Genomic DNA, 27379 nt, shown 5'->3' with positions numbered 1-27379 from the left:
AGAAATCCTCAATTTCAAATTACACTTAACTACCTCAGTATAGATTTTCACATTATCCTGATAACATGTCATATGCAGCACTTTCTACACCTTAATCAAAGTGGACCAATTTATGCACTACCATCATTCTTGAAAACATTAATCTCTACAAGTCACCTTTTTTCAATCAAAAGATATTTAGCGTGTCTAAGATTGTCAACATTTTCCATGTTTAACAAAAAACTGTGATTGCTGTTTTCTCATCTCTAGAAAACCTATTCATAGCCACACAACTGAGCAGAATTCATTAAAGATACAGATATTTGACATGTATTATTACCTAAAGTAATCAGTTTGTCCTGACCTTTTTCTAGCAAATGTAATTGTCAAAAGGTGCATTTAACTAGTCAACATTTGATTTATATATCAGTTATTGTTTTAAACATGTCACGCCTCTGCAGCCAGAGGGCGCTCCTTCTCTGTCCTTTCCCTAGTTTCCGGTCTGCTGTCCTTCCTGTCCCTCTCTTTCCCTTGGGCTATATATTTCCGGGTCTTGCACTCTGTCCGGGCTCAGCATTGACGTTCGAATGTCCTGAGACCCGCCTAGCACCAGGGCGCCCCACGTCCGCTCCTTGAGGGCATTGGTTTCTATACAGCATTCCTGAACTCTTTGCACTAATGAGCCCGGGCCTTTTTCCCGTCTCGCCGCTACGCATATGGGTCTTTTTCTGCTCTCCTACTCCCCACGGTTAGTCCCTTTGGACGTCCGTGACAAAACAAGTAATTGTGTATCTTAAGTCTGAAAGATTTTTGTTGACAAAATATGTATGATGTTGTAATGTATGTATATCTCCCCTCAGTTTCAGTATTTACTGACAACTAGATAAAAATGTAAATCTGAAGTGATGTATTCTTTGCACCAATATAAATGGAGGAAGTCATGTTTTACTTCCTTGCATTTTCCTACAGTAATTTCACAGTAATAGAGACAAGTAAAAAAATTAACTTCTGACAGTGAAGCTTATCTCAATAAGTGTTCTATGACAGTACCTGAAGTTTAACATGGTATTTATAGATGGCTGCATTTGAGGCATTTTTCTCTGTGTGAAGTCTTACAATAAGCAAAGCCATTCTGAAATTAATAAGACACTGCAAAAGAGTAGATGATAATGTAATTATTTGGTTTAATAATCCACTTACTGGAACAGTCTGAAACATAAATGTCTTTATGTTTTTCTGCACGAAGCATATTGTCAGGGCAGAAACATCCAGATACGAATTCTTTCAGATACTCCCCAGATTTACGTTCTCTAGAAACAGAGTATATTTAAGATTAAATGAAAAATGTAAGCAACATGGCAGTAATGCTAATTAGACTATGTGGCATTTTATATCAAATAACATATAACCTGTGACCTCTAGTAGTTCAAGTAGGTAGCTGCGTCAGCATGCGTAGGCTGCAAAGGAACAAGTAAAGGTTTATTCCTTGCTGAAAAGAGAAGAAAGGAAACACAACTTTTCAACTGTGGAGCCTTCTTCGCTCACACCCGAAGAAGTCTTCACAGCTGAAACGTTGTGTTTCCTTTCTTTTCTTTTCAACATGGAATAAACCTTTACTTGTATCTGCGACCTCTGTTCTCTCCAGCCAAGTCAAATCTAGAGTATCAAAAAGATGTTTGAGGTTGAATTTAATAATATCTTAGATAAATGCTGACATTTCACTTAAACAGGTAACGCAGGTATATTTAGTACATTATATGGTAACCTTCAACCATTTTTTTCCAGAACCTTCTAGCCTGCTATCTCCAATGTATGTTTGTTTTAATGTCTTTGAAATTAAGTAACTAAATAATGAGCACTTGATTGTTTGAAAATTATTTTCCATGAATAATCCCTAACCAAACTGATAGATTTTAAGCATGTCTGCATAATTAAAATCACCATTTTGTTGTGCAACATTTTTAGAGAATTTTCCAAAATAATTCACATAATGTACCACATGTAATTTAAAAACATATTACTCAGGTAGGGATTCCTCATGTAATAAACATATTTAAAGTTTGGATTTTTCTTTAATTTCATTTAATTTAATTTAATTTCCTAATCACAACTGTTCAGTTTGAACATTTTTATTAAAACTTAAATGAAAAAAATCACTTTAAATACATTTGTATTTCAACAAATGTGTACATTGTTGTAAATACTTTTGCAATTCACTGTAATTATTATTACAGTTAATATTAAGTATAAAACACTTACTGTAAGAGCATGCTTATACCTGATGATTCAGCAGCTAGTATCACAGAGTGAAAAAACGGGTGTGGGGAACCAGGTGTGGGCTGCATTGATTTTAATAACAATAATGATAATTGCTTACACCTATATAGCACTTTTCTGGATACTCCACTGAAAGTGCTTTACAAGTAATGGGGACTCCTCTCCACCATCACCAATGTGCAGCATCCACCTGGATGATGTGATGGCAGCCATAGTGCGCCAGAACGCTCACCACACATCAGCTATCAGTGGGGAGGCGAGCAGAGTAATGAAGCCAATTCATAGATGGGGATTATTAGGAGGGATGTTTGGTAAGGGCCAATGGGAATCTTGGCCTGGACTGTATTACGGAATTTAAATTTTGTTGATGGGCCAACAACACCCTAGTGTAGTTTTACACCTTATTGTCTGAGCTTCTTCTTCTGATCAAAGGCCTTCTTAGCACAGACACTGGGCACTTACCACACCACTCAGAAGTTGACATGTTGGGGTTGCTAAACAGGTTTGAATGTGCCTGTTATCAAAACAGAAGGTCCTAGAAACAAGGTGTGATTAAACAATGCATGGTTACACCTGGTTATTTGTATACTGCCATTTGCTGAACAATCCCTGGGCAGTTATCCCTGTCCACACCCAAAACATCACAGGTTCACTGCATTTCCCCTAGAGGAGTCAAGACCCTTGTTAAGAAGGCTTCAGAAAACCCAGAAGGGCTCAAAATTTGACACCAGGGACTGGGAGCATCAGAAGAAGAACCCAGCATCGTTATCCCCCCCCCCCCCCCCCACCAGTATTTCTCCAAGTCCAGTTTTGGGTACTTCAGGACACATTGTTCAGGATGCTGGGACTGAGGAGGATGCCTGGAACTTCATTGTTTGTTCACTGTGGCATGAAGAGGCATCACAGGTTATCAACTGAATCTGATTCCATAAAATAATGTTGCTAGTCTTTTCCTCTGTGACATTTGGATTTGGCAACTGGGGTCCAATGACATACTTGTGCTGGTCTTGAACGTGTGTCCTTTGGAGTTATCTTAATTCCTTAATTGAATCCCTGCCTATATTTGCAAAGGTAATTTTGACACAAACAACTGATGTACTTACGTTCCTTGACAATAACCATCCGTTGTATTGCGACATTCATGGAAAACTGTTCCATTTGGGCATTTAAGATCTGAAACAAAAAAATGCTTATTAGAACATACTAATATTATAATAAATCCAATAAATAAAGGTTAATTTAACTAAATTAAACTATTTGGAAATAGGGGCTATGCATATATTTGGTTATTGCCATATATTTAGTTATTGCTTATTGTTTCTTCTATGTATGAATAATTAATACATTCATTTGCACAAAAACACATTTTTTTAAATTATACTTTTGTTGAATTCCATGCAATTATTAAAAAAATAAAAACACTCTGGGCATGGATTACTGTGTATAAAATAGTACATTCACACAACGTTATACCTTATAAGGCTTATTATGTACTTTATATTTACTGCATAAAGATTATTTAACAGCTGCTGAACATTCAGAACACTATTCAATTAGTCATTACAGGTCAGTTCTGTTAGTCAGGTCTGTATGACAAGAACTGTGGGCCAGGGTACAGTAGGCCACATGCTGACTTGTGTTCTTAGATTTCTATACCAACTTTAGGTTGTGCAACACCAGAAATAAACTGGGTTATTCCAAGAAAGGATAACGAAACCACTCTTTATACAGTTACAGATAAGAAGACAACCCATGAAACATGTTCAAAATCGTGATTAAATACAAGTAACAGGTGAAGGATTGGTCCAAGAGATCTGCTTGCTGGAGGTTCCCTCTCTCTTACCCATACAATGAAAACATATCCTATTGGTGGATCTCACCTTTTTACGGGCCAAACTATGGCTTTGGTGCATCTCATTGTTGAACAGAAACTTGATCCACCAGGCAAATGAAACACGTTTGTTGTATTTTGGTGCATTATTTAGAAGAGGAATAAAGGTTCTGGTTTAGCATTAGTTTAGAGAGCAGTTTTGGTATTGTAATTTATAAGAAATGGCTTCACAAGTCTTGATATTTTATAAAAGGCTGGACTTGGGTTCTAAACCTTGATGCAAATATCAGTCTGTGTATTTAGTTCATTTTGAGAGACAAGACAAAGAAGCCATGTCCAACATTTTCTTATGAGTACAGTGTATTACTGTGTAACATTTTAAAATGTTTTTGCTAAGCAAGCAGGTATAATGACTCACTTTCTAGATCTAATTTTAATCTAATTTATTTACACTACACTTTTCCATCCATCTATGCATTTTGGTTTGATTCCCAGCAAATGTTCAGGTTAACCTTTTAACAAACTGCCCTTGGGGATAATAAAGACTCTTTCTCTTATAAAACAATATGTATACTATATTAACATTTTTATTAATTTCATATATTACAGTATGTCATGTCATGTCATTTGCCAAACCACTTTATACCATATGGTAACGCGGGAATGAGGAGTCTACCCGGCTGGAGTTGCTCTAGCAAGCAACGAGCGCAAGGCAAGGTACAACCTGGATGGGGCGCCAGTCCATCGTACATTTTACAGTACGTTAAAGATTAAATTAATATTATTGATAAAAGTAGCAGTAACACAGATGAACCTTCATAGAGTTACTGTAACAAACGTGACACCCTGGAACTATTTCACAAACCAAGATTATTCAGTGGCATATACTAAAAGTAGTTCATTTTATAGTCTGTTGTGATTGAATGAATGGTTTACATATACATTCAAATAATTTATATCTTGTCTTAATGCTAATTTAAGTAACAATGTTACTTAAAATATGCAATAATATATTCCATTATGCCAAGAATATATACAAATATGCATTAGATTTATTATAAAGTCACCATTGTCCGATCTTTTCCCTACTCTGAACTCAGAACTTTGCAAAGGTGTTTTTATAATGTAAATCAACCAAGAAACCAAATTTTCTCATGGACCATTGGCTGTTATTAAAGTAGTTCTCAGCACCGGCATATCATTTTTTTTATATATGAGGTGTCAGTGACACTAACATAAAACAATGATGCTAAGATTGCAGACAAAAAAAATGAAAGCTGGAACTCTAGCAATTTGACAAAGCAACTTAAGTGCAAAACTCTTCAGTCATCTGAGAAGAATATGGTATTCTAATACATGTGCTCCTCTACTAATGTACTGTATTTATGATGCTCCTTTCAGCGTCACTAAATGTATCACTGCTGCAAACCAGGGCAACCAACCAAATACAGCTAACACATTTCTCTTAAAGAAATACACCACCTATTTTTGGAGATAACAAATGATACAATGCATGTTGGTTACACTATACCAAGATACATGCATGACATATTTCATTGCAAAATGTTGATATTACAATTGTTAGAAACAATAGCAATTGTGTTCGTATGAAAAATACTTTTGAAAAGTAACCACTTGACATAATAACAAAGCTTTATGTTACATACTGGGCAGATGTCCTTTATGAAGCCTGCCATATACAAGAGGAGAATAAAAAGTAAGTATAGGAGTTAATTAAGTCCTAATAAGATGAGAAAAAGTCCTAATCCTACATGTAAGTTTATTTTTTTATATTTTTTTCCTCATGACACCACAATGCTGTTGCACAGAGCTAACAATCTTGGAGAAATATTGTTTAAGTTAAAACATATGTATGTTGTCACAGTGAAAAGCGGAGCTCACAAGCTGTCCTAGGACTAACCTCCTTAGTTTACATTAACATACTGTAAGCTCACAGTCCAAGAAAAAACTCCACACCCCATTTATTGTCCTTGATGTGTGAGGAAGCATAAACCTAAAAATCAATAATTAATTTACCACCAGATCTCACTGTTTTTATTGCTTTATTTGTTGTACTGAATCCTGCTTTTCTAGTTTAAACTGTGTAAATCTGCAAATGTATGTTCATGATTAAGAACATAATGGTCAGGTAAAGTATAACGTAAACTACAGCATGAACTGATTCACTGAAATTCTCAGCCTCCTTGTCCTCAAAAGGGGGAACGCAGAGGAGGGAGATGTGAACACATTGTTTCATAACATTACTAATTTTAAATGCTTGTACTTTATTGTCATTTTAATGCCACTTTGTTATTTTAGATTCTAATCCTAAAAAATATATTATACATAGTGGCTTTAATGATTAGCATTTAAAGGCAAATATACAAATGAAAACCTGATTTGTTATTTCTGTTTAATGACATGTTTAAATTCCCTTACTCTCTCCAAGAATCCAGGAGATTGTTGGTCTGACTAGTAGCACTGGTTTTTACAGTATTTGCACATTTGCTAACTCATTCATGTTCATTCATGTTATTAATCTATATTTGATATTATTTTTATATTTAACATACTATATATATAAAAATAATAAAATGTCAATATAGTATCCATATTATGTATTATATCATTAGAGAAAGAGTATTTATTTGTTAAAAGTACAACTTGTATTGGGAATCAAACCCAGAACTTCCAGGTGACAGATGAGAATTTTACCACTGAAACAAAATTATGCGGTATATCATTCCATATTAATATTCCATATTAAGTGAATTTAAAAAACATGGACAATAGATTAAATGAAGCTAATGTTTTCACTTACATTTAATGTACCACACTCCCCACATATCAGTCTTCTTTGGCCAATAAAGACTCTTTGTGCACTGTGACAAATCACATTGTGGTATGGAGTCACTTCACAGTGGCAATTTGCTGATGCACAATCTGAGTGTCTGAGACACTTTAAATTATATTATTCTACCAAGTCATCCCATGATAAATTTTAAATGTTAGAGATAATAGACCAACCTATGAGTAACCGAAGGTATGAAATAGGCTGAATATCCTTTTGTTTTTAACTATTTATGTTCTTATATACAGTATGATGAATTCTGCTGAGTTTGCCAAATGACTAACAAGGAAACAATGGCCATACCTCTTTTGTTTTTATTTGAATTTTAATGCTTTATTTCAGATATCTTAATTTGCATGCCAATAACATTAAAATTAACCCATAACATATGAAAAGCATTACTATAAATCAGTGGTCTTCAGTCATGATTTTATTCCTTTTGAGCAGTCAGCTGTTGCACTGAGATATTTGGGCACTTAGTCAATATTGGCACAATCTTTGCCTCCTTACTGTAGATATTTAGAAAATATGAAGGAAATAATAAGGCTAATAAGACTTATACCATTCATATCTGTTATGATTCAGTGCCTACAGTATTTTCTTTACAGTCCCTGTCACATTGACCTGACAAAATCTTGGTTCTGGCAGGTTACATTGAGGTGAAACTACAGAAGTATTACAAATTTAGTTTTATTTATCTATTTATCATTTTGAGACAGCTAATCATTGCTAAAGCTTGGGTTCAGAGAGCTACACACAAATTATTGTTAACTATCCCAAAATGTTACAAATTGACAAATACTAACCACTGTCTATAATATTTAACTTGCCAAATCCTAATAACTCTCTCTAAACATGTGTTATGTTCCAACAGAGATCACAACACAGACAGACGGTTATTTCTATGGATCAAAAACTGAGTAAAGTTTTTTCTTAAAAATAAAATTTACAATATTCTTACCACAGACTCCTTTAGTAAGGCCTCTCCAGTCCACACAGATATTTCTGTCCTTACAACGTTTTGCTGCTTGTTCAAGTGAGGAGCAGATAATGGTTATATTTTCTGACTGACAAAAGTCAAATATGCAGCTTTCTTCATACATTCTTAGGTTCACTTTCCTTTGACATTCATTGAAGATTCTAAAATAATCAGATTGATAAAATTATTTTTAATGTAAGTATTAGAACAAAGAAGAGTCAGTCAGTCGTCAGCGTTGTCTGACCGGGAAGTGTTACAGGGGGTGATCATGTCAGCCCAGTCCATTGGAGTACAGCTCCCCCCTATTTCAGACATTTTTACAACTCCCTGTCTCAGGAAGGCTGGAAGTATCGCTGAAGATACCAGTCATCCTGGTTTCTCATTTTTTCTCCCTCCTTCCCCCGGTAAGCATTATAGGAGCATAAAGGCACATACGTCCAGATTCAGAGACAGTTTCTTCCCACAAGCTGTCAGATTACTGAGCTCTACCTCTACCACTGGCTCACACTGATGTTTTATTTTCTAAGATGTATGTTATTTAACTTGTTGTTGTTGCTGGTGCTGTTCTGTGTCTATGGTTTTGGTGTTTCCTTAATGTCTTTGTATTGGAGCATACATGCAATAAGCATTTCATTGCGCTTGTGCATATGACAATAAACTTAACTGAACTGAGTCTTCATAAGTAGTCTAAAATAAGTTTCAGTAAGCTTCAATTTTCAAACTTACTCATGATTAAGTATTTCACATGTGTTTTCAGGTGGGGAACAAATAGTTGGAGGAGGTTGAGGTGAAGGTGTCGTACAGGATATGTTTTGGGGAGCAGATTTACAATAGGGTTTCTGAGGATCATCGTACAGCCAGTCATAAGCAGTCTTATCACAGCAGGAATCACTCTCTGTTTCACCATGTCGACGTACACAGGAGCTTCCACCACACACACCTTGAAAATGAAGAAAACAATGTCAGTGCGTATCCTGTGTAGATAAATAAACTCAATTATTTTATTTCATACATTTGGCTGGAGTAGATGTCAGATTTTCAATTACTGATAATTACTCATTTACTTTTTAGTGCACTTTTCTTCACTGATGTGCTCAAGTGTAATATTAATTAGTACTGTATATTCACCTAATAAGAATTTGTGTAAGTTCATTAAGAAATCTAAATTAAGAAATTGCAAAATCATTATGAGTACTAATGATATTTGTTATAGATCATGCACAGCAGTGAATCATAGCAAGTGGTCAACAAATCTTTTTTGTGTATATTGTACATACCACATTGTCCTTGTGTATTGTTTTTAAAATACTGCATTGCTACTTTCACTTCGACCCTGTTGCGTGGAGTTAGTGATACTGTTGATCTAATCTTGTCAATAAAAATAATAACTATGTTTCCTGTTGTCAGAAGTCTTATTCCATTGGATTCGTACGGAGGTTTCACAGTAGCTTTGTTAAATGTAGACTGGAAAATAAAAAGGCAACATATAAATAAAAATAGTAAGGCAACATATGAATAATTATACATTATTTTTGTGAATGTCAGCAAATTAGAAGTCATACAGGGAAGGTTTATAGTCTCAGTATTTTTTTAAGGCCATGCTAAACAAAGATAATTAAGTGATCTACTGTACACTGTTTTACAATTAGATTTCTGAAATTTAATCATTTTGGCTCAAACAGGTTAACCTCCAGTCAAAAAAGTGCTTCAACATCATACTGTACATCATCCATTTTCGAAGTACTTCATCCAGTTAATAGTTGCAGGAAAGTTGGAACCTATCCCGACAAGCAACAGACAAAAGGCAGGATACACCATGGAAAAATTGCCAGTCCATCGCAGGATGTACAAAGACACAAACACACACACTCACCCTGGATGCCAATTAACCTCCAAGTATCTCTTTGGACTGTGGGAGGAGACTGGAGCACATATAAACTCTTTGCAGATAGCACCCCAGGATTTGGGTCCAGAGACCCAACACTGCAAGGCAGCAAAGCTCACCATTGTCCCAAAGGTGCCCACATCATACATTACAGAAGTAATTTTGTCAGTCACGTAAATTATACTTTTACTTAAAATTCAACAGAAAACCAGACCTTCTTTAAATTGTCTTAAAACCCCACCACCAAAACACTCTTAAATTCGTAATAAAAATCTATTTTTTGTCTAAATTACTTACCACAATGACTTTGTTTAGTATGGTTAGAGCCACAGTATTTCCTTCATATCTTAATATAATCCCTTTAGCACAAGATGCCCTGCTTCCTGAAATACAGTAATAGTTGTCTACTGCAACAGAAAAATTATATTTTGGAATCTTCTCCTCGACTAGGGTATAAGTACAGTTTTCCAGGAAGGTGTATTGAGTTCCACTAAATGTCACATAGTGAGGGTCTCCATAAACTTCACATAGACCTTAAAGAAAATGTAGAAAACCATGAAGAAATGAAAGAATATAATACATGACACATAGTGTTTGAACTTATCTGTTTCTTATGTCCTATGAGCTGTATAAGCTTAATATTCTTTATACTCACAATCACAATCCCATGTCTCACAACAGCCATCAGTGATCTTCTTAGGTTCTGAGTTTCTGGGGCACACAGGTTTCACAGTTTTGGGGCATGAGTATGGTTGTTTTATAATGGTTTTATTAAAACAAGTGTAGTTATAACAGCTCTCATTCCAGGTTGCATCACAATTCCATTTCTTCTTCAAAAATGGATCTTCACAATAACATGGTTCTGGTGTAGAAGGATATATGTAGGAAGGGTTAGTAGAACTAGTATCATATCAACAGCAAATTCTCATTTGATAGTCTTAATGCAATTCTGGCTTATAATAGTTATAACAAATTAAACTAGTTGTCTTGTCACATATGTTAGTTGGAGGAGAAGCATCATCATTGGCTGGCACTGACTGGCATCAACAAAAGAATTTGCTTAGAACTTCTATATTCACGTCATCTATATTCACTCTCTCCTCCTCTCCCTCATTTGTCATGTTTGGGATCTACGTATTATGGGATATATAGGATCTCTGAGAAAGAGAGTTTTAAAAGTGAAAAGAAAACCTGAAAAGCAGCATCAAAACATACTTTAGCACATAAAGATCTGCAGTGAAAGAAACTGAGTGGAATGGTGAATGGAAAAAAAAAGATTTGTCTTTCATTGCTTGATACTCTTGAAAAACTAAAACACATGATGTTACATGATTGTGATATTTTAATTTTACACTGACACTGAAACTTAGAAATGGGAATTAAGGATAACTTATTATGACTGGCCCTTACACTATCAGAGCAGGCACAAAGTCTCCATGTACAAAAACTAAGATAAAAAGTACAGTACAACCCCCCTCATTGTCAAGAGCTCTCCCCTCCGCTCTTGAAAATGGGGAGGGTGGTAACTTGCTGATACCAAGGCAGGCTGAAGAGAAACAGATTAAACAAGGCTCCCTCTTGAGCTGAGAATACAGGGGAATTATCCAGGCGGCAGCTTGTACCTTTTCTTCTTCGATTGCTGTTATGGTCACACAGTGTATTCACTTTCGGTCTGATCTAAATGTGATCACCTGAAGACTATTTAGGTGAATGTGAACGCCTGAAGACTATTTTAGATCTTTTCAGACCATAACAGAACAAATAGAAGAACAAAACTAAAAAAAGAATGCAACACAACTTTTACTCTGCACACCCCTATAGTAAACAAAAGCTGAACTTCATCCATGTGAAACTGTGAATTTTTTATACCCTTAGCCAATTAACTAATAATCACATATTGAATCCCCACTGTGGTAATTTAAAAGCAATTTAAATGCTGTTCAGCAGCCTCAAGAGGCAAGTCATTTGCAATTGCAATTGCAAGAAAGAAGGCTTTTTTATATATTCAATCTAAGATGGGTTTTGCAATTTTTACATCCATTCATTTTCAAACCACTTTGTCAAATTCAGTGTTGGGGTGCTGGAGTCTATCTCAACCAGTAATGTGTGTAAGGTGGGGTACACCCTGGACAGGACACCAGTTAATCATAGGGCACACAAACACACACACATTCACACCAGGTCCAATATTCCCACATGACAATTAACCTACCTGTAAGCTTTTGGATTGTGGGAAAAAACTAGACCACTTGGGGAAGATCCACATGAACTCAATGTGAACATACAAACTCCAAACAGATAGCACACTGAACCCAGACCCCCAGTGCTACATGGCAGCAATACTAACCATTCCATCACTGTGCTGTGTAAATTGTGCATTTGAATTAACAAAATTGTTTGTCAAAGTAGAATAATAATTGTGGAAATAATAAAAAATGTTTAAAATGCATTTTGGAAATATACAGTACTGAATGATTTTTAGCAAAAAAACATGCAATGAAAAAATATTAAGCTGCAATATTTTGGATTATACTGTAATTCAGAATGTTTACGGAAACAACTAAACTGTAAAAATAACTAAAACTGTAAAATGTGATAGTGTCACCATTGAAGAACATTACATTCAATAGTGTGACTGTTATCAAATTATAGATCCATGTATAAAAATAATTATTTCCTAGTGATTTTACCTGTCTCCATTTAACGATATTATTACGTCTTTTTCAGAAGCTCCTGGACTCCATGGAGGAGTACCATCTGTCTAACAGCTATTGGAATGTGAAGGGTGTGTCTAGACTGATTTGTTAAATCAGAAGCAGAATGACCTGTACAACTCATCCTTCACATAAGAATTAATGTTTTATATATCTAAATTAAAATATGGTTGTGTTCTTGCATGCTCCACATCAATTTAGTTTCACAGAGCTACTGAAGATATCATAATGTATTTGGAGCATATATTAATACTATTAGACCTGAACACACATTTAAAAAATGTAATTAGAAAGCCAGAAATGTTAAAAATGAGAATTTCTAATGAAAGGAAAAAAGAGTTTATGAAAAAATAGTGTACTCTTTTGCTTTAATGAAATTTAGTCAATGTAAAAATATGAGAGTATTTCATCGCATGCATTGTATACCAACATAAATATTAGATCTGTCTCAAAATTGATATGATTTTAAAAATAGTGACACAACACCATTAGACACTGAAGGATGTTAGCATCTTACATTACCTGTTGTGTTTGTTGTTGGAGTTGTCGTTGATGTAATTGTGGTTGATGTTGGTGTAGTTGTTGATGTTGTGGTTGTTGTTGATGTTGTTGTGCTTGTGCTTGTTGTTGGAGTTGTTGGTGTTATTGTGGTTGATGTTGGAGTTGTTGATGTTATTGCGGTTGATGTTGGTGTAGTTGTTGATGTGGTTGTTGTGTTTGTGGTTGATATTGGAGATGTTGATGTTACTAAGGTTGATGTTGGTGTAGTTGATGTTGTGGTTGTTGTTGATGTAATTGTGGTTGATGTTGGTGTAGTTGTTGATGTTGTGGTTGTTGTTGGAGTTGTTGTTGATGTTGTTCTTGTGGTTGTTGTGCTTGGGGTGGTTGTTGATGTTGTTGTGCTTGTGGTTGTTGGAGCTGTTGTTGATGTAATTGTGGTTGATGTTGGTGTAGTTGTTGATGTGGTTGTGGTGGTTGTTGGAGTTGTTGTTGATGTTATTGTGGTTGATGTTGGTGTAGTTGTTGATGTTGTTGTGCTTGTGGTGGTTGTTGGAGTTGTTGTTGATGTTATTGTGGTTGATGTTGGTGTAGTTGTTGTGCTTGTGGTTGTTGTGGTTGTTGTTGGAGTTGTTGATGTTGGTGTAGTTGTTGATGTTGTGGTTGTTGTTGGAGTTGTTGTTGATGTATTTGTGGTTGATGTTGGTGTAGCTGATGTTGTGTTTGTGGTGGTTGTTGATTTTGTTGTGCTTGTGGTTGTTGAAGTTGTTGTTGATGTATTTGTGGTTGATGTTGGTGTAGTTGTTGATGTTGGAGTTGTTGTGCTTGTGGTTGTTGTGGTTGTTGTTGGAGTTGTTGTTGATGTTGTTGTGCTTGTGGTTGTTGTTGGAGTTGTTGATGTAATTGTGGTTGATGTTGGTGTAGTTGTTAATGTTGTGGTTGTTGTTGAAGTTGTTGTTGATGTAATTGTGGTTGATGTTGGTGTAGTTGTTGATGTTGTGGTTGTTGTTGATGTTGTTGTGCTTGTGGTTGTTGTTGGAGTTGTTGGTGTTATTGTGGTTGATGTTGGAGTTGTTGATGTTATTGCGGTTGATGTTGGTGTAGTTGTTGATGTGGTTGTTGTGCTTGTGGTTGATGTTGGAGATGTTGATGTTACTAAGGTTGATGTTGGTGTAGTTGATGTTGTGGTTGTTGTTGATGTAATTGTGGTTGATGTTGGTGTAGTTGTTGATGTTGTGGTTGTTGTTGGAGTTGTTGTTGATGTTATTGTGGTTGATGTTGGTGTAGTTGTTGATGTTGTGAGTGTTGTTGGAGTTGTTGTTGATGTTGTTCTTGTGGTTGTTGTGCTTGGGGTGGTTGTTGATGTTGTTGTGCTTGTGGTTGTTGGAGCTGTTGTTGATGTAATTGTGGTTGATGTTGGTGTAGTTGTTGATGTGGTTGTTGTTGATGTAATTGTGGTTGATGATGTTGGTGTAGTTGTTGATGTTGTGGTTGTTGTTGGAGTTGTTGTTGATGTTGTTCTTGTGGTTGTTGTGCTTGGGGTGGTTGTTGATGTTGTTGTGCTTGTGGTTGTTGGAGCTGTTGTTGATGTAATTGTGGTTGATGTTGGTGTAGTTGTTGATGTTGTGGTTGTTGTTGTTGAAGTTGTTGTTGATGTAATTGTGGTTGATGTTGGTGTAGTTGATGTGGTTGTTGTTGGAGTTGTTGTTGATGTAATTGTGGTTGATGTTGATGCAGTTGTTGATCTTGTGGTTGTTGTTGGAGTTGTTGTTGATGCTGTGCTTGTGGTTGATGTTGGTGTAGTTGTTGATGTTGTTGTTGGAGTTGTTGGAGTTTTTGTTGGAGTTGTTGTTGATGTAATTGTGGTTGATGTTGTGGTTGTTGTTGGAGTTGTTGATATTATTGTGGTTGATGTTGGTGTAGCTGATGTTGTGGTTGTTGTAGGAGTTGTTGTTGATGTTATTGTGGTTGATGTTGGTGTAGTTGTTGATGTGGTTGTGCTTGTGGTGGTTGTTGATGTTATTGTGCTTGTGGTTGTTGTTGGAGTTGTTGTTGATGTATTTGTGGTTGATGTTGGTGTCGTTGTTGATGTTGTGGTTGTTGTTGGAGTTGTTGTTGATGTACTTGTGGTTGATGTTGGTGTAGCTGATGTTGTGTTTGTGGTGGTTGTTGATTTTGTTGTGCTTGTGGTTGTTGTTGGAGTTGTTGATGTATTTGTGGTTGATGTTGGTGTAGTTGTTGATGTTGTGGTTGTTGTTGTAGTTGTTGTTGATGTAATTGTGGTTAATGTTGGTGTAGTTATTGATGTTGTGGTTGTTGTTGGAGTTGTTGATGTTGTTGTGCTTGTGGTTGTTGTTGGAGTTGTTGATGTTATTGTGGTTGATGTTGGTGTAGTTGATGTTGTGGTTGTTGATGTAATTGTGGTTGATGTTGGAGTAGTTGTTGATGTTGTGGTTGTTGGAGTTGTTGATGTTGTTGTGGTTGATGTTGGTGTAGTTGTTGATGTGGCTGTTGTTGGAGTTGTTGATGTAATTGTGGTTGATGTTGGTGTAGTTGTTAATGTGGCTGTTGTTGGAGTTGTTGATGTTATTGTGGTTGATGTTGGTGTAGTTGTTGATGTTGTGGTTGTTGTTGAAGTTGTTGATGTAATTGTGGTTGATGTTGGTGTAGTTGATGTGACTGTTGTTGGAGTTGTTGTTGATGTAATTGTGGTTGTTGTTGTTGGAGTTGTTGGTGTTATTGTGGTTGATGTTGGAGTTGTTGTTGATGTGGCTGTTGTTGGAGTTGTTGATGTAATTGTGGTTGATGTTGGTGTAGTTGTTGATGTAGCTGTTGTTGGAGTTGTTGATGTAATTGTGGTTGATGTTGGTGTAGTTGTTGATGTGGCTGTTGTTGGAGTTGTTGATGTTGTTGTGCTTGTGGTTGTTGTTGGAGTTGTTGATGTTATTGTGGTTGTTGTTCTTCTTGTTGTTGTATTTACTATTAAATAAAAGAAATAGTTAACATTATTATTTATTTCAAAAACAAAATAATTATAATACATGAAAAAATCCCCATAATTCCCATACACTAAACTTCCCAAGGAAAGAAACAACATATATTTTTGTAACCATTAAACATCATGCTGAATTATGATGCTAAGGACAATCATATACATCACAATTTGTTCACACACGTATGGATCAGAATACATTGATTTTATTTTTTCATTTTTGTTCTTTTGGTGTACTATGAAAAGAAATAACTAGTAAAATATTTCTATCTGAATTGAAATTGAATTATTTGAGGAAATTTATTTCTGATTTGATTCCAAACTTTGTCTTCTTTCTCATAACATTTACATCTGTGAAACTGACCTAGAATGGGTAATAATAACAACAGATCTTTACCTGACAGCATCACCACAGAAGAAAATGCTTTCGTTTGAGTGTGTGACAGATACAGAATTACTAAGACTGTGTATTCCCTGCTGGAAAAAAATGTTTCCTACTGATTTCAAATGTCTTCTACATACAGTAAAAGATAATGTTACTTTTTTCAGAACCTCCTGCACTTTCTCAAGTAGGTACTGTCTAAAAGGTATTTGTTCCTGTTGGTTTTGGCTAGGTTGTTTTTGATAAGCACTACAAAGATTGGATATTTTTGGAATCATTCAGATATGTTCTCCTCTAAGACACAAAATACAAAATACATTTTTTCAGGTGAACTTTCATAATGTTCATGTTCTTTTACTATTTAGAATTTCTCAAAGTGCATGAGATAACATGGATTTATCAATGTTCCAAGTATCTAAGTATCCATGAAGATTAAATCACATGAATTAATCACACCTGAATGGAGCGATCAAGTCATGGATATCAGAGAACATGTCTGAAAGACATATACAGTAACTATGAAAAAGTCCATGGTGAAAATGTTGCAGAGCTGCATGCAGTGCACAATTTTAATTTAACTTTGTATTTAATAAATGTAGGATATTATACCCCATCACTTACTAATATATTCTAGAAAACTTTAGTATTAATGATTGTTAAGTCCTTCACAAGAGCAAAACTCTGTATACAGTATATTACAGATATGTTTTTGGACTTTTTACTTTCACCTAGAGAAGACAAATAGAAAATAAGCTTACCGATTTGAGAAGTAATCTTTGAAGCTTTAAATAAAAAAATGTAGTTAGTGCGCTATGACTAAATGAAATGTATATTATTTTTGATTGTCTCTTATTATTAAAGCTACATTTCTTAATTAAACATTTTAGTTGTGCAAGAAGAATAATACTATTAGCTAAATTAAAATTAAAATTTACAGTTTGCAAAGAAGATGAAGTTGGAATTGTGAGGTAAGAACAAGTGTGTTTTCGTTATTTAAATTGAATGTAAAATCCAATCTTGAAATAGCATGAAACACTCTAAGGCATTTTGTGGCAAGCATGCCTTACAGCAGTGTTATTAAAAAGCAACCATAAGAGAAAGAATGATCTGTTATTTTATTTTTGTGACACTTCCAGTTTAAATGTGCCTATCTGTTAAGCAGGTTTGTTTCTATATTTCTAACATCACTGGCTCATAATTGGGCTCTGTTCTTAATCTGTGTATCCCGGATTCCCCAGGAGGGGAGACACAGCTGATCAAACTCTTATTGTGTGTAGGGCTGGTACTGTATTTTAAGTTTGAAACACCTTCCAGGTGCCTGCAGGATAGTCAATGAGAGCTTCCCCTGACCTACTGCTGATGTTATCGCGTACTTGTTGAAGACAATTAACTCTTCTTTTTCTAGTCTGAGTTCTGGTTTAATGATCACAGATAATTGCTGACTACAGATCGGGAAGATAAAAAAAAAAATAAGTGGAACTTTTTTTCATGTCTTGTTTTCATATGACTAATATTTAAAATTTTTTTTTTTTTTCAGATATCTAAAACTAAAGTTTCATAGCCCAAGGATAGTCCCATACCCATATAGAATTTGTTAATATAAAACAAATATGTAATATAAAAATGTAAATATTCACATATTATGTACTGTTAACAAGTCAGTATACTTTATAACCAGCAACCCCACTAGAAAACCCCACAATAACCCCATGGATAACAGCATACTGTAGATAACCCACTAGAAAAATAACTTCCACGGTTTTAATGTTCAGTGTGCAGCACTACATTTTTGTTTTTTGTTTATGCAATGAAAGGCAATTTCAATTTTCTGCAGAAATATTGTTCCAGAAATGTGGATGAAAGATTCATTCATCTTGCATTTAGAGTATGTTTTCATATAGTTGCAGGAATGAGTAAATAAGCAACCTTAAATACCTGTAGTGGTGACATTAGGACCTGTAAATGAAAATGAAAATGTCATAACTACAACTGAAACTTTATAAATAAAATTCTTGTTAAGATTGTTATTTTATATTTTGATTTAGGAATTGCCAGTTTAATCACATATCTATCCAATTTGGAGTCACAGGTTGTTTTGATGAGTCAAAAGCATTTTTTTCAAATGATAAAGAATCTATAACAATTAAATATAATTAAATTGTTGCACATGTTATTGTTCCTGGTAATTATAACTACAAAATATAATTATTACAAAAATATAATTCTAATGTTTTCTATTTCATTATTCGTATCTTGCAATACTGCCAATATTTACTTACTGTATCAAATTACAAAAGGTTTAAAGTGCAATTTGCACTTTAAATTAATTCCTCTTTAGCAAGTTTTAATTTTTTTTATCTACTTCAAAATGATTTTAATAATTTTGAAAATTATTCAAAAACGATTGAAAATAATATTATGATAGGATATCATTATATGATTACAGGACATCATCTCATTCTGAAATAAAAGTTTCCCCTTCCCCATCAGCTTGCTTCTCACAATCTATTTTAGGTTGTTAAAACTGTCTTAAAATTCTTTCATGAAAACAGAATGAATTCTCATACAGAGTTCAATACCTTAAACTTGCCTTTTGCACATTTTAACTTTTTAAATCAAAGTTTTAAATTGTGCTTTTAAAATCAACATAAAATATTTAAATATAATACTGTATGGAGCAAAATTGAAGCTGCTTAGAAACTACTTCCTTATAGTATACAGTATGTCATAACAAAACTTTATAATGTCGCTTTTGTTGGTGTATTTAAAATTGTGCATTTAAAATTATTTCAATGAAAAATAAAGTGTATGGGATATAATTACCTGTAACAACTGAAAAAGTTGTACTCCCTATAGAAAAGGTAATTAGATTCAGCATTAGAATCAAAGCATATACACAGTATTAGAACAGTTTTTTGTGTGTGTGTGAATTGTTGGAGGTGATTGTTTCTATACACCCCTTAATGTTGATCAGTTAATTAGTGGAAGAGGATACAGAGAAAGGGACTGTTCTTCAAGGTTTATATTATCTGGAGCCCTGTGAATATATGACATATTAAGTAGAATATAATTTACATTTTATATAAATGTTACCCTTTTCAATCACACATTATTATATTGTTACAGGTTTAGGTGACTGAGAAGTGTCTCATATTTTAAATAAAGATTGTGACACTTGGCAAAGTGAACACTTCTAGCTTCAAAGCAGAGAGAATGTTTGTTGAGATGTAGGGGTCCATTAATCAGAAATCATTGTAAAGTTTACATTGGTATACCTAGGTAAGTTGTGGGTTAATGATTGTCAATGAGCAGTACGGAAACACACAATATAAGATCACATTAAGAACAAGGAAGGAGACAACAAGAAGCGAGAAGAGCAGGACAAGAACAGAAAGGAGAGAGGAGTTGGAACCCGAAGCTTGCACCAGGAGAGAGAGTTCCTGCTTTATGATCATCCAAACAAAGCCTGACTGGAGCTAAGTATTTGAACCTTGCTAGAGAGAGCTTGCTATTATGAGTTTTTAGGGACCTTGGGTTTCCTGGGTAAAGATAGCTTGATTAGAAACATCTTTCCTGCTTGGGGTGCATTTTTAGTATAGGGAGATAGGCTCCCATTTATTTTGTTGAATTCGGGATGCAGAGAGAGAGATTGTCCACCAAAAACACAAAGGAAAATTTTTTGCCTGCTTTGTCGATTTCAAAAAAGCATTTGACTCGATTTGGCATTAAAGATTGTTTTACAAACTACCCCAAAGTGGCATAGGGGGCAAAGTGTACGACATCATTAAATCAATGTATTCAGAGAGCAAATGTGCGGTGAAAATTGGAAACAAAAGGACCAAATTCTTCACCCAAGGCCATAGGGTGAGACAGGGCTGCAGCCTGAGCCCAACACTGTTCAATATCTATATCAAAGAATTAGCATGAATGTTGGAACAGTCTGCAGCTCCTGGTCTCACACTACACGACACAGAAATCAAGTTCCTGTTCTATGCAGATGACCTGGTCCTGCTGTCGCCCACAGAATAGGGGCTACAGCAGAACCTGGCACTGCTGGAGCAGTACTGTCAGACCTGGGCACTGACAGTCAATCTGGACAAGACCAGAGTTATGGTTTTCCAGAACAAAGCCAGACCTCAGGGAAACAAGGGAAACAGGTACAAATTCACACCCAACAACAACATATTGGAGCACTCATCCAATTACACATATCTCGGTCTCACCATCAGCTCATCTGGGAGTTTTGATCTAGCAGTGAAGGCACTGAGGGAGAAGGCACTCAGAGCATTCTACGCAATAAGAAGGAGGCTCTTCAACATCAATCCACCAACAAGAATCTGGCTCCAAATATTTGAAAGTGTAATCCAACCCATTGCCCTATATGGCAGTGAAGTGTGGGGTCCCCTCACAGACCAGGATTACACTCAATGGGACAAACACCCCACAGAAACTCTCCACATGGAGATCTGTAGAAACAACCTCCGTGTGCAGAGAAAAACACCTTACAATGCGTGCAGAGCCGAATTAGGCCAGTACCCACTATTGATAATCATACAGAAAAGAGTATTAAAGTATTGTCTACAACAAAAAACAACAACAACAAACAGACCCTGACGAAGTACAGGCTCAGGGACCACAGCCTGGCCATAGAAACTGGGCGATACAGGCAGACCTGGCTGCCCAGAGAGGACAGGCTGTGCTCCCACTGCCAGCGGGGAGAAATCGAGTCAGAAGTGCACTTCCTACTGCACTGTGACAGATACTCTGGGATTAGAGAAACATTCTTCCCTAAATTCAGAAATCTAATCCCAGAGTTCCCACACCTGCCAGAATCACAATGGGTCCCAATCATACTGGGAGAGGGAGGAGGGAACTCAATGGAACTGGCAGACCAGTATGTGATCTTCTGTCACAGCCTGAGGAACAGTGAGTCTGTCTCCCAATAATGCTCCTTCTTTCTACAGTATATGTAAATATTTTATAATATGTCATTGTTGTAAATGGCTGTAATATGGCTGTAGATTTTATTTTACTTTTATTTTTTGTTTTGTTTCATGTGAATTTTCATTATTTTATTATATTTACTTTGGCAACACTGATTGTACTCATCGGTCATGCTAATAAAGCACCTTGAATTAAATTGATTGTATCACATTTATTTAGAAGGCATTTTATCTCTTATTTGGCCTCTGTAGGCATTAATTAAGAGTTTCATACTGTGGAATACTGAGTGAGGTGAACTCTTGAAAAGGGTCTAGACTGTGACTATGCGCAGGAGAGGTTTTCTGTTTGCACTTAAAACAACTCTCTCTGTGACTAAAGCCTGTGATGTTTCACACTTGTGTGTTTTATCAGAGAGATTGCAGAATGCCAAATGGAATGTTCCTGTCCTCTTTGTTTGTGTTTGAAAGACTTCTGTAAGTGTCCTCTGCCTTGTGTATTTCTTTGATATATAAAAGTCTCATCTACATGTACGGTATAAAAGGAAAAGTGTAAGTACAGTTGAGCGAGCATATTTAGTAGGAGCCAGGGGAAACCCTGACTCTGTGCTATGCTACCCTTCAGCTGATTGAATAAAAGATCTCTGTTAGACAATCTCATAACCCAAGTGAAGACTGTGTTTTCTTCCACAATACTTAGTAGAATTCTGGGGGTTTTCTGGATGGTAAGAATGTTAGGCCTCTGAAACGTCTTTTCTGTACTGTAAATACTGTACGTAGAGTAAATTGTGTGTTGCATGTTTTGTTGTCATTATAGTAAATATTTGTTTAACCAAGTGTACCTGAATTAGTATAACCAGCAGCCATATCACCCTGCAACTCACAACTGGCAGCCCACTGAAGCTAAGCAGGTATGGGCCTAGTCAGTACCTGGATGGGAGACCTCCTGGGAAAAACTAAGGTTGCTACTGGAAGAGGTGTTAGTGGGGCCAGCAAGAGGTGCTCACCCTGTGATCTGTGTAGGTCCTAATGCCCCAGTATAGTGACGGGGACACTATACTCTAAAAAGGCGCCATCCTTTGGATGAGACGTAAAACTGAGGTCCTGACACTCTCTGGTCATATAAAATCCCAGAGTGTTTCTCAAAAAGAGAAGGGGTATTACCCCAATATCCCACCAATTTCCCATTGGCCTTTATCAATCATGGCCTCCTTATAATCCCCATCTATAAAAATTGGTTTCATCACTCTGTTCTCCTCCCCACTGTTAGCTGATGTGTGGTGAGCGTACTGGTGCTGTTGCTGCACATTGGTGGTGGAGGGGAGTCCCCATTACCTATAAAGCACTTTCAGTGGAGTGTCCAGGAAAGTGCCATATAAGTGTAAGGAATTATTATTATTATTCATGTGGTTGTAATTCTACCAGCCGCTCGGGTATTCTGGAGAAATCACTTGTTGGGGGTTATGAATATTTATTTTACTTCTTGACTAAACTGCTTGGTCAATTCCTGATTTTCACCATTTTCGGAACCCCCCATTTGTAACAATATTAATTGTCTCACAATACCCTTATGCAAATTTGCATGTCACCCAGACTTGGCATTATGGGGGAACTGTGTTGTGTGTAGCCTATCTATTTCAACTCATGTTAAGAATTCAAACAATTAAACCCATGCCTTTTACTAAACATACCTCCCTTAAAGCACAGTGCTACACTATATGACATTACCCTACTCCAACCTTAACAAATAAGCACTACATAAGTCACATAAACTGCCAGGTGCCTTTGTGCCATCCACTTTTCCCAAAAAAAATTAGGAAAGATATGATATGACAAATACTTTCTTTGAAATACTACACCTCTCATGTACTTGCTTATGTAATTGACAACAAATGTTTTTTAAGGGTAATGATTATATTGTAACGCCCTCGCCTGGTGGTGAGGAGGAAGCGCCCCTAGGCGCTCGTAGTACCGCTGGGCATGCTGGGAGTGGTAGCCGGGAAGAGTCTGAGGGTCAGCACGATGACCAGCGGCTGACCCTGCCTGTGTAAATAATGTCCTAGTAATTCTAGTGCCCTGTGTAGTCCTGTAAAAGTAGAGTGTGTTGTTAGGTAATTACCACCCTAAATGTGTGTACGTGTTCGTCAGTCTCCTCATGTGTGTGTAGATCCTGTGTTTGGTTTTGGTGTGGTTGTAAAATAAAGCCAGTGCTTGGTTAATCGCGTCTCCACTGTTCTTTAGTTCTGAGAAAGAACCTGCAATACGCTACATTGGTGTCAGAAGCGGGCAGAATGAACAACTCGTGGCAGACACTACCCGATTCCATAAAGCGCCGGCTGACGCTGGAAGACGCAGAACCCATCGGCGGCGCACATAGGGAGCCTGAGCAACTCCTGGGTGCGACAGGTGGCCACAGCCCTTACCAGGGCTACCCAGTAGTGGTCCCGCCAGTAGAATTGGGGCGGCCGCCCCGGAGAGAGGATGCCCTCCCTGCCGGAGCCGATCAGCGATTCCCACACCCATCGGCGCGGGTGCGACCAGGTCGCTACGATGGTGAGGCGCCTTGGGAGACCTATGAGGCGCAGTTCCAGCTCGCGGCCCGGACGAATGGCTGGAGCCGGGCAGAGATGGCCGGCCACCTAGCGGCGGCGCTGGAAGGAGCGGCCTGCCAGGTGCTCCTGGACGTCCCGGAGGAGGACAGAGGCGACTACACGGCGCTGGCAGCAGCCCTCCAGCTGCGCTTCGGTGTAGAGGAGGCGCCGGACTTGATGCGGGAGAGGCTGGCCCTGCGGCGGCGCCGACCAGGAGAGCGACTGGGCCCGGTCGCCGCGGATGTCATGTTCCTCGCCCGCAGAGGATACCCAACTTTCCCCCGGGAGGCGCAGCGGGAGATGGCTCTCCAGGCCTTTCTCAAGGCCCTCTCGCCCGAGGAGCTGCGGCGCCACGTGCAGCTGGCCGCGCCAACATCGCTGGAGCAGGCCTTGGCCCTTGCTACACGGGCTGAGGTAGTGTTCGGGGTGACTGGCAGCGCCAGCAGATGCAGTGCGCCCTGCCGGCTGACCGAGGCGGCGACGGAGGAATCCAGCGAGGGGGAAGAGGAGCCAGCCCGTGCAGCGACCGCCGCGGAACAGCCCCGCACGCTGATTTGCGACCGCTGCGGGAAAAGAGGACACCGAGCCCGGTTCTGCCGGGCACCCGAACCTCGCTCGATCGGCGTCGGGAAACGGGAACGGGGCGGCTCAGCGCGGGGAAGGCCGCCCTTGAACACCTCAACCCCCGCTCCGGAGAGCGCTGTAAAAACCGGCGCCCCTCACGCCACCGTGGGGCGAGTCGGCTGTAGCCGGGGCCTGTACCTCCACTGCCGGATTGAGGACCAACCCTGCCTGGCCCTACTCGACACCGGTTCATCAGTGACCCTACTTCGGCCGGGCGTTCTCCCCGACACCGAGGGCACCAACCCCCCAGGATGGGAGGCCTCCAGCCTGCGGCTGAGGACCGTGACGGGACAGCTCGCTGCAGTCCGGGGGAAACGGGTGCTTGCCTTCCGTCTGGGTGCAGCGACGGTGCGCCACCCCTGCTACCTTGCACCCATCCAGGAGGACTGCATTCTGGGGCTGGACCTACTGCAGCGAGTGGGGGCCAGGTTGGACTTGGACCGGCAGGAGTTGGTGTGGCAGGGGGAGCGACTGCACCTGGTGGAGGGCAGGTCCGGCGAAGGCCGAGGGACGCGGGCTTGCCAGAGCCGGGGGAACAAGAGGCAGCGGCGGCGGCGGCGGCGTCAGTCGCCGGGGCAGACCAGGCCTGCGAGCCGGGGAGCGAGCGTGCCGGATCCTGCCCCTGAGTCGGCCGGGGGGCCAGACAAGGCGGCGGCGGGGGCCGAGCGTTGCGTGGAAGCGAAGCGTGCCGTTGAGGACCTCTTCCAGCGGAGCTGCGAGGGCCTCGATCAGGACCAGCGGCAGCGGCTCCAGGAGCTACTCGCCCAGAACGAAGACCTCTTTGCGGCGAGGGATGAGGACTGCACCCGCACTGCCCTGGTCCAACACGAGATCAACACCGGCGACGCTCGGCCCATCCGCATCCCACCAGGACGCATGGTCCACGCCAAGCGGACCGCCGCCGAGGAAAAGATCCGGGAGATGGCCGCAGCGGGGGTGATTGAGCCCTCCGCGAGCCCGTGGTCGGCGCCAGCCGTACTGGTTAAAAAAAAAGACGGCTCGTGGAGGTTCTGCGTCAACTACCGCAAGCTGAATGAGGTCACCCGGAAAGATTCCTACCCCCTGCCGAGGATAGATGACGCCCTGGACTACATCACCGGGTCGACCTGGTTCAGCTCCCTGGACCTCCGCTGCGGCTACTGGCAGGTACCGCTTGCTCCCGATGCTCGCCCGAAGACGGCCTTTTCCATCGGCCAGGGCCTCTGGCAGTTTACTGTCATGCCTTTTGGCCTGTGCAATGCCCCGGCGACGTTCGAGAGGCTGATGGAGAGGGTGCTGGCATCGGTCCCGCGGAACCAGTGCGTGTTATATCTGGACGATCTGCTGGTTCATGCACGGAGTTTCGACCAGGCCTTGACGAACCTCCAGGCGGTGCTGGCCTGCATCCGCCGTGCTGGCCTGAGGCTCAACCCCCGCAAGTGCGAGCTCCTGCGGCGGGAGGTGACCTTCCTGGGACATGTTGTTGGACCGCGAGGGGTGGCTACGGACCCAGGTAAGGTCGCTGCAGTGAGGGGCTGGCCGACTCCACGCACCGTCGCGGAGCTCCGCAGCTTTCTGGGGTTGGCCTCGTACTATCGGAGGTTCGTCCGGGACTTTGCCAGCATCGCCGCCCCGCTGCACCGCCTCACCGACAAGGGCCGCCGTTTTGACTGGGACTCGGGCTGTGAGACTGCCTTTGGCCGGTTGCGCGAAGCTCTGGTGGGGGCCCCCGTGCTGGCCTACCCCGACCCGCGGTTGCCGTATATTCTCGACACCGACGCGAGTGACTCGGGGGTGGGGGCGGTGTTGGCGCAGGAGGGGCCGGATGGGGAGCGCGTAGTGGCTTACTACAGTCGGGCTCTGACTAGGCCTGAGCGGAACTACTGCGTGACCCGTCGCGAGCTGCTGGCGGTGATGGCGGCGGTCCACCATTTCAGGCCGTACCTGTTCGGGACCCGGTTCCGGTTGAGGACCGACCATGCGTCCCTCACCTGGCTGCTCCACTTTAAGGAGCCAGAGGGACAGATGGCGCGATGGATAGAGATCCTGCAGGAGTACGACTTCACTGTCGTGCACCGTGCGGGGTCTCGCCATCTCAATGCCGACGCTCTCTCGCGACGCCCCTGCGAGGCCGCGGACTGCCATCACTGCGCCCGGCGGGAGCAGCGTGAGGAGGCTGTCCGCACCGTGGCGGGGGTGAGCGCCGCGGCCACGGCCCGGGAGGGGCCGCTGGGGGTGGGCCTGCCAGACCTGGCGCAGCGTCAGGCAGCTGATCCTGACGTGGGCCCGGTGCTCCGCTGGAGGGCAGCAGGAGTGCGGCCTACACGAGAGGAGCTCGCCCCGCACCCGAAGTCCGTCAAGGCCCTCTGCGCCCTGTGGGAGGCCTTGGAGGTAAAGGACGGGGTGCTGCGCCGGGGGTGGCGGGTACCCTCCAGTGGCGAGGTACGGTGGCAGCTAGTGGTGCCTCGGTCGCTCCGCGGGGCGGTGCTCCGAGCGGTGCACGGCCAACCGGGTGTGGGGCACTTCGGCGGTAAAAAAACCCTGCAGCGTCTCCGAGGCCATTTTTATTGGGGTCTTTGCCACCGGGACGTGGATCGGTACTGCCGAACGTGTGCGGTGTGCGTGGCGCAGAAGGGTCCCCCCGAGCGCTCTCGGGCCCCCCTCCAACAACACCAGGTGGGGGCTCCTATGGAGCGGGTGGGAGTGGACGTTTTGGGCCCGTTTCCGCGCACCGAGGCCGGGAACCGCTACGTCTTGGTGGCTATGGATTACTTTACGAAGTGGCCGGAGGCCTACGCCCTCCCGGACCAGAGTGCCCCCACGGTGGCCGATGCACTGCTGGAGGGGATGTTTGCCA

At 40.3% G+C, this 27379-nt stretch overlaps 1 protein-coding gene across 1 annotated transcript in view; it reads right to left on the bottom strand.

The window, feature by feature from the left end:
• LOC102690310 (mucin-2-like) overlaps positions 1 to 27379 on the bottom strand; it is a gene marked incomplete at its 5' end in the record, with an annotated part of 77325 nt that overhangs the window by 7395 nt on the left and 42551 nt on the right. The window contains 11 exons of the mRNA XM_069192471.1: positions 1180 to 1289; positions 3360 to 3429; positions 7900 to 8078; positions 8644 to 8857; positions 9195 to 9381; positions 10100 to 10335; positions 10458 to 10664; positions 13039 to 15993; positions 17147 to 17170; positions 18324 to 18344; positions 19212 to 19238. Of these exons, the coding sequence (XP_069048572.1) occupies positions 1180 to 1289; positions 3360 to 3429; positions 7900 to 8078; positions 8644 to 8857; positions 9195 to 9381; positions 10100 to 10335; positions 10458 to 10664; positions 13039 to 15993; positions 17147 to 17170; positions 18324 to 18344; positions 19212 to 19238 (4230 nt within the window). The remainder of the gene's footprint in view (positions 1 to 1179; positions 1290 to 3359; positions 3430 to 7899; positions 8079 to 8643; positions 8858 to 9194; positions 9382 to 10099; positions 10336 to 10457; positions 10665 to 13038; positions 15994 to 17146; positions 17171 to 18323; positions 18345 to 19211; positions 19239 to 27379) is intronic.

This window comes from Lepisosteus oculatus, chromosome 7, assembly GCF_040954835.1.
Source record: "Lepisosteus oculatus isolate fLepOcu1 chromosome 7, fLepOcu1.hap2, whole genome shotgun sequence".
NCBI lineage: Eukaryota > Metazoa > Chordata > Actinopteri > Semionotiformes > Lepisosteidae > Lepisosteus > Lepisosteus oculatus.
Note: the sequence above shows the minus strand (reverse complement) of the source record. Positions and strands in the feature narration are given on the sequence as shown.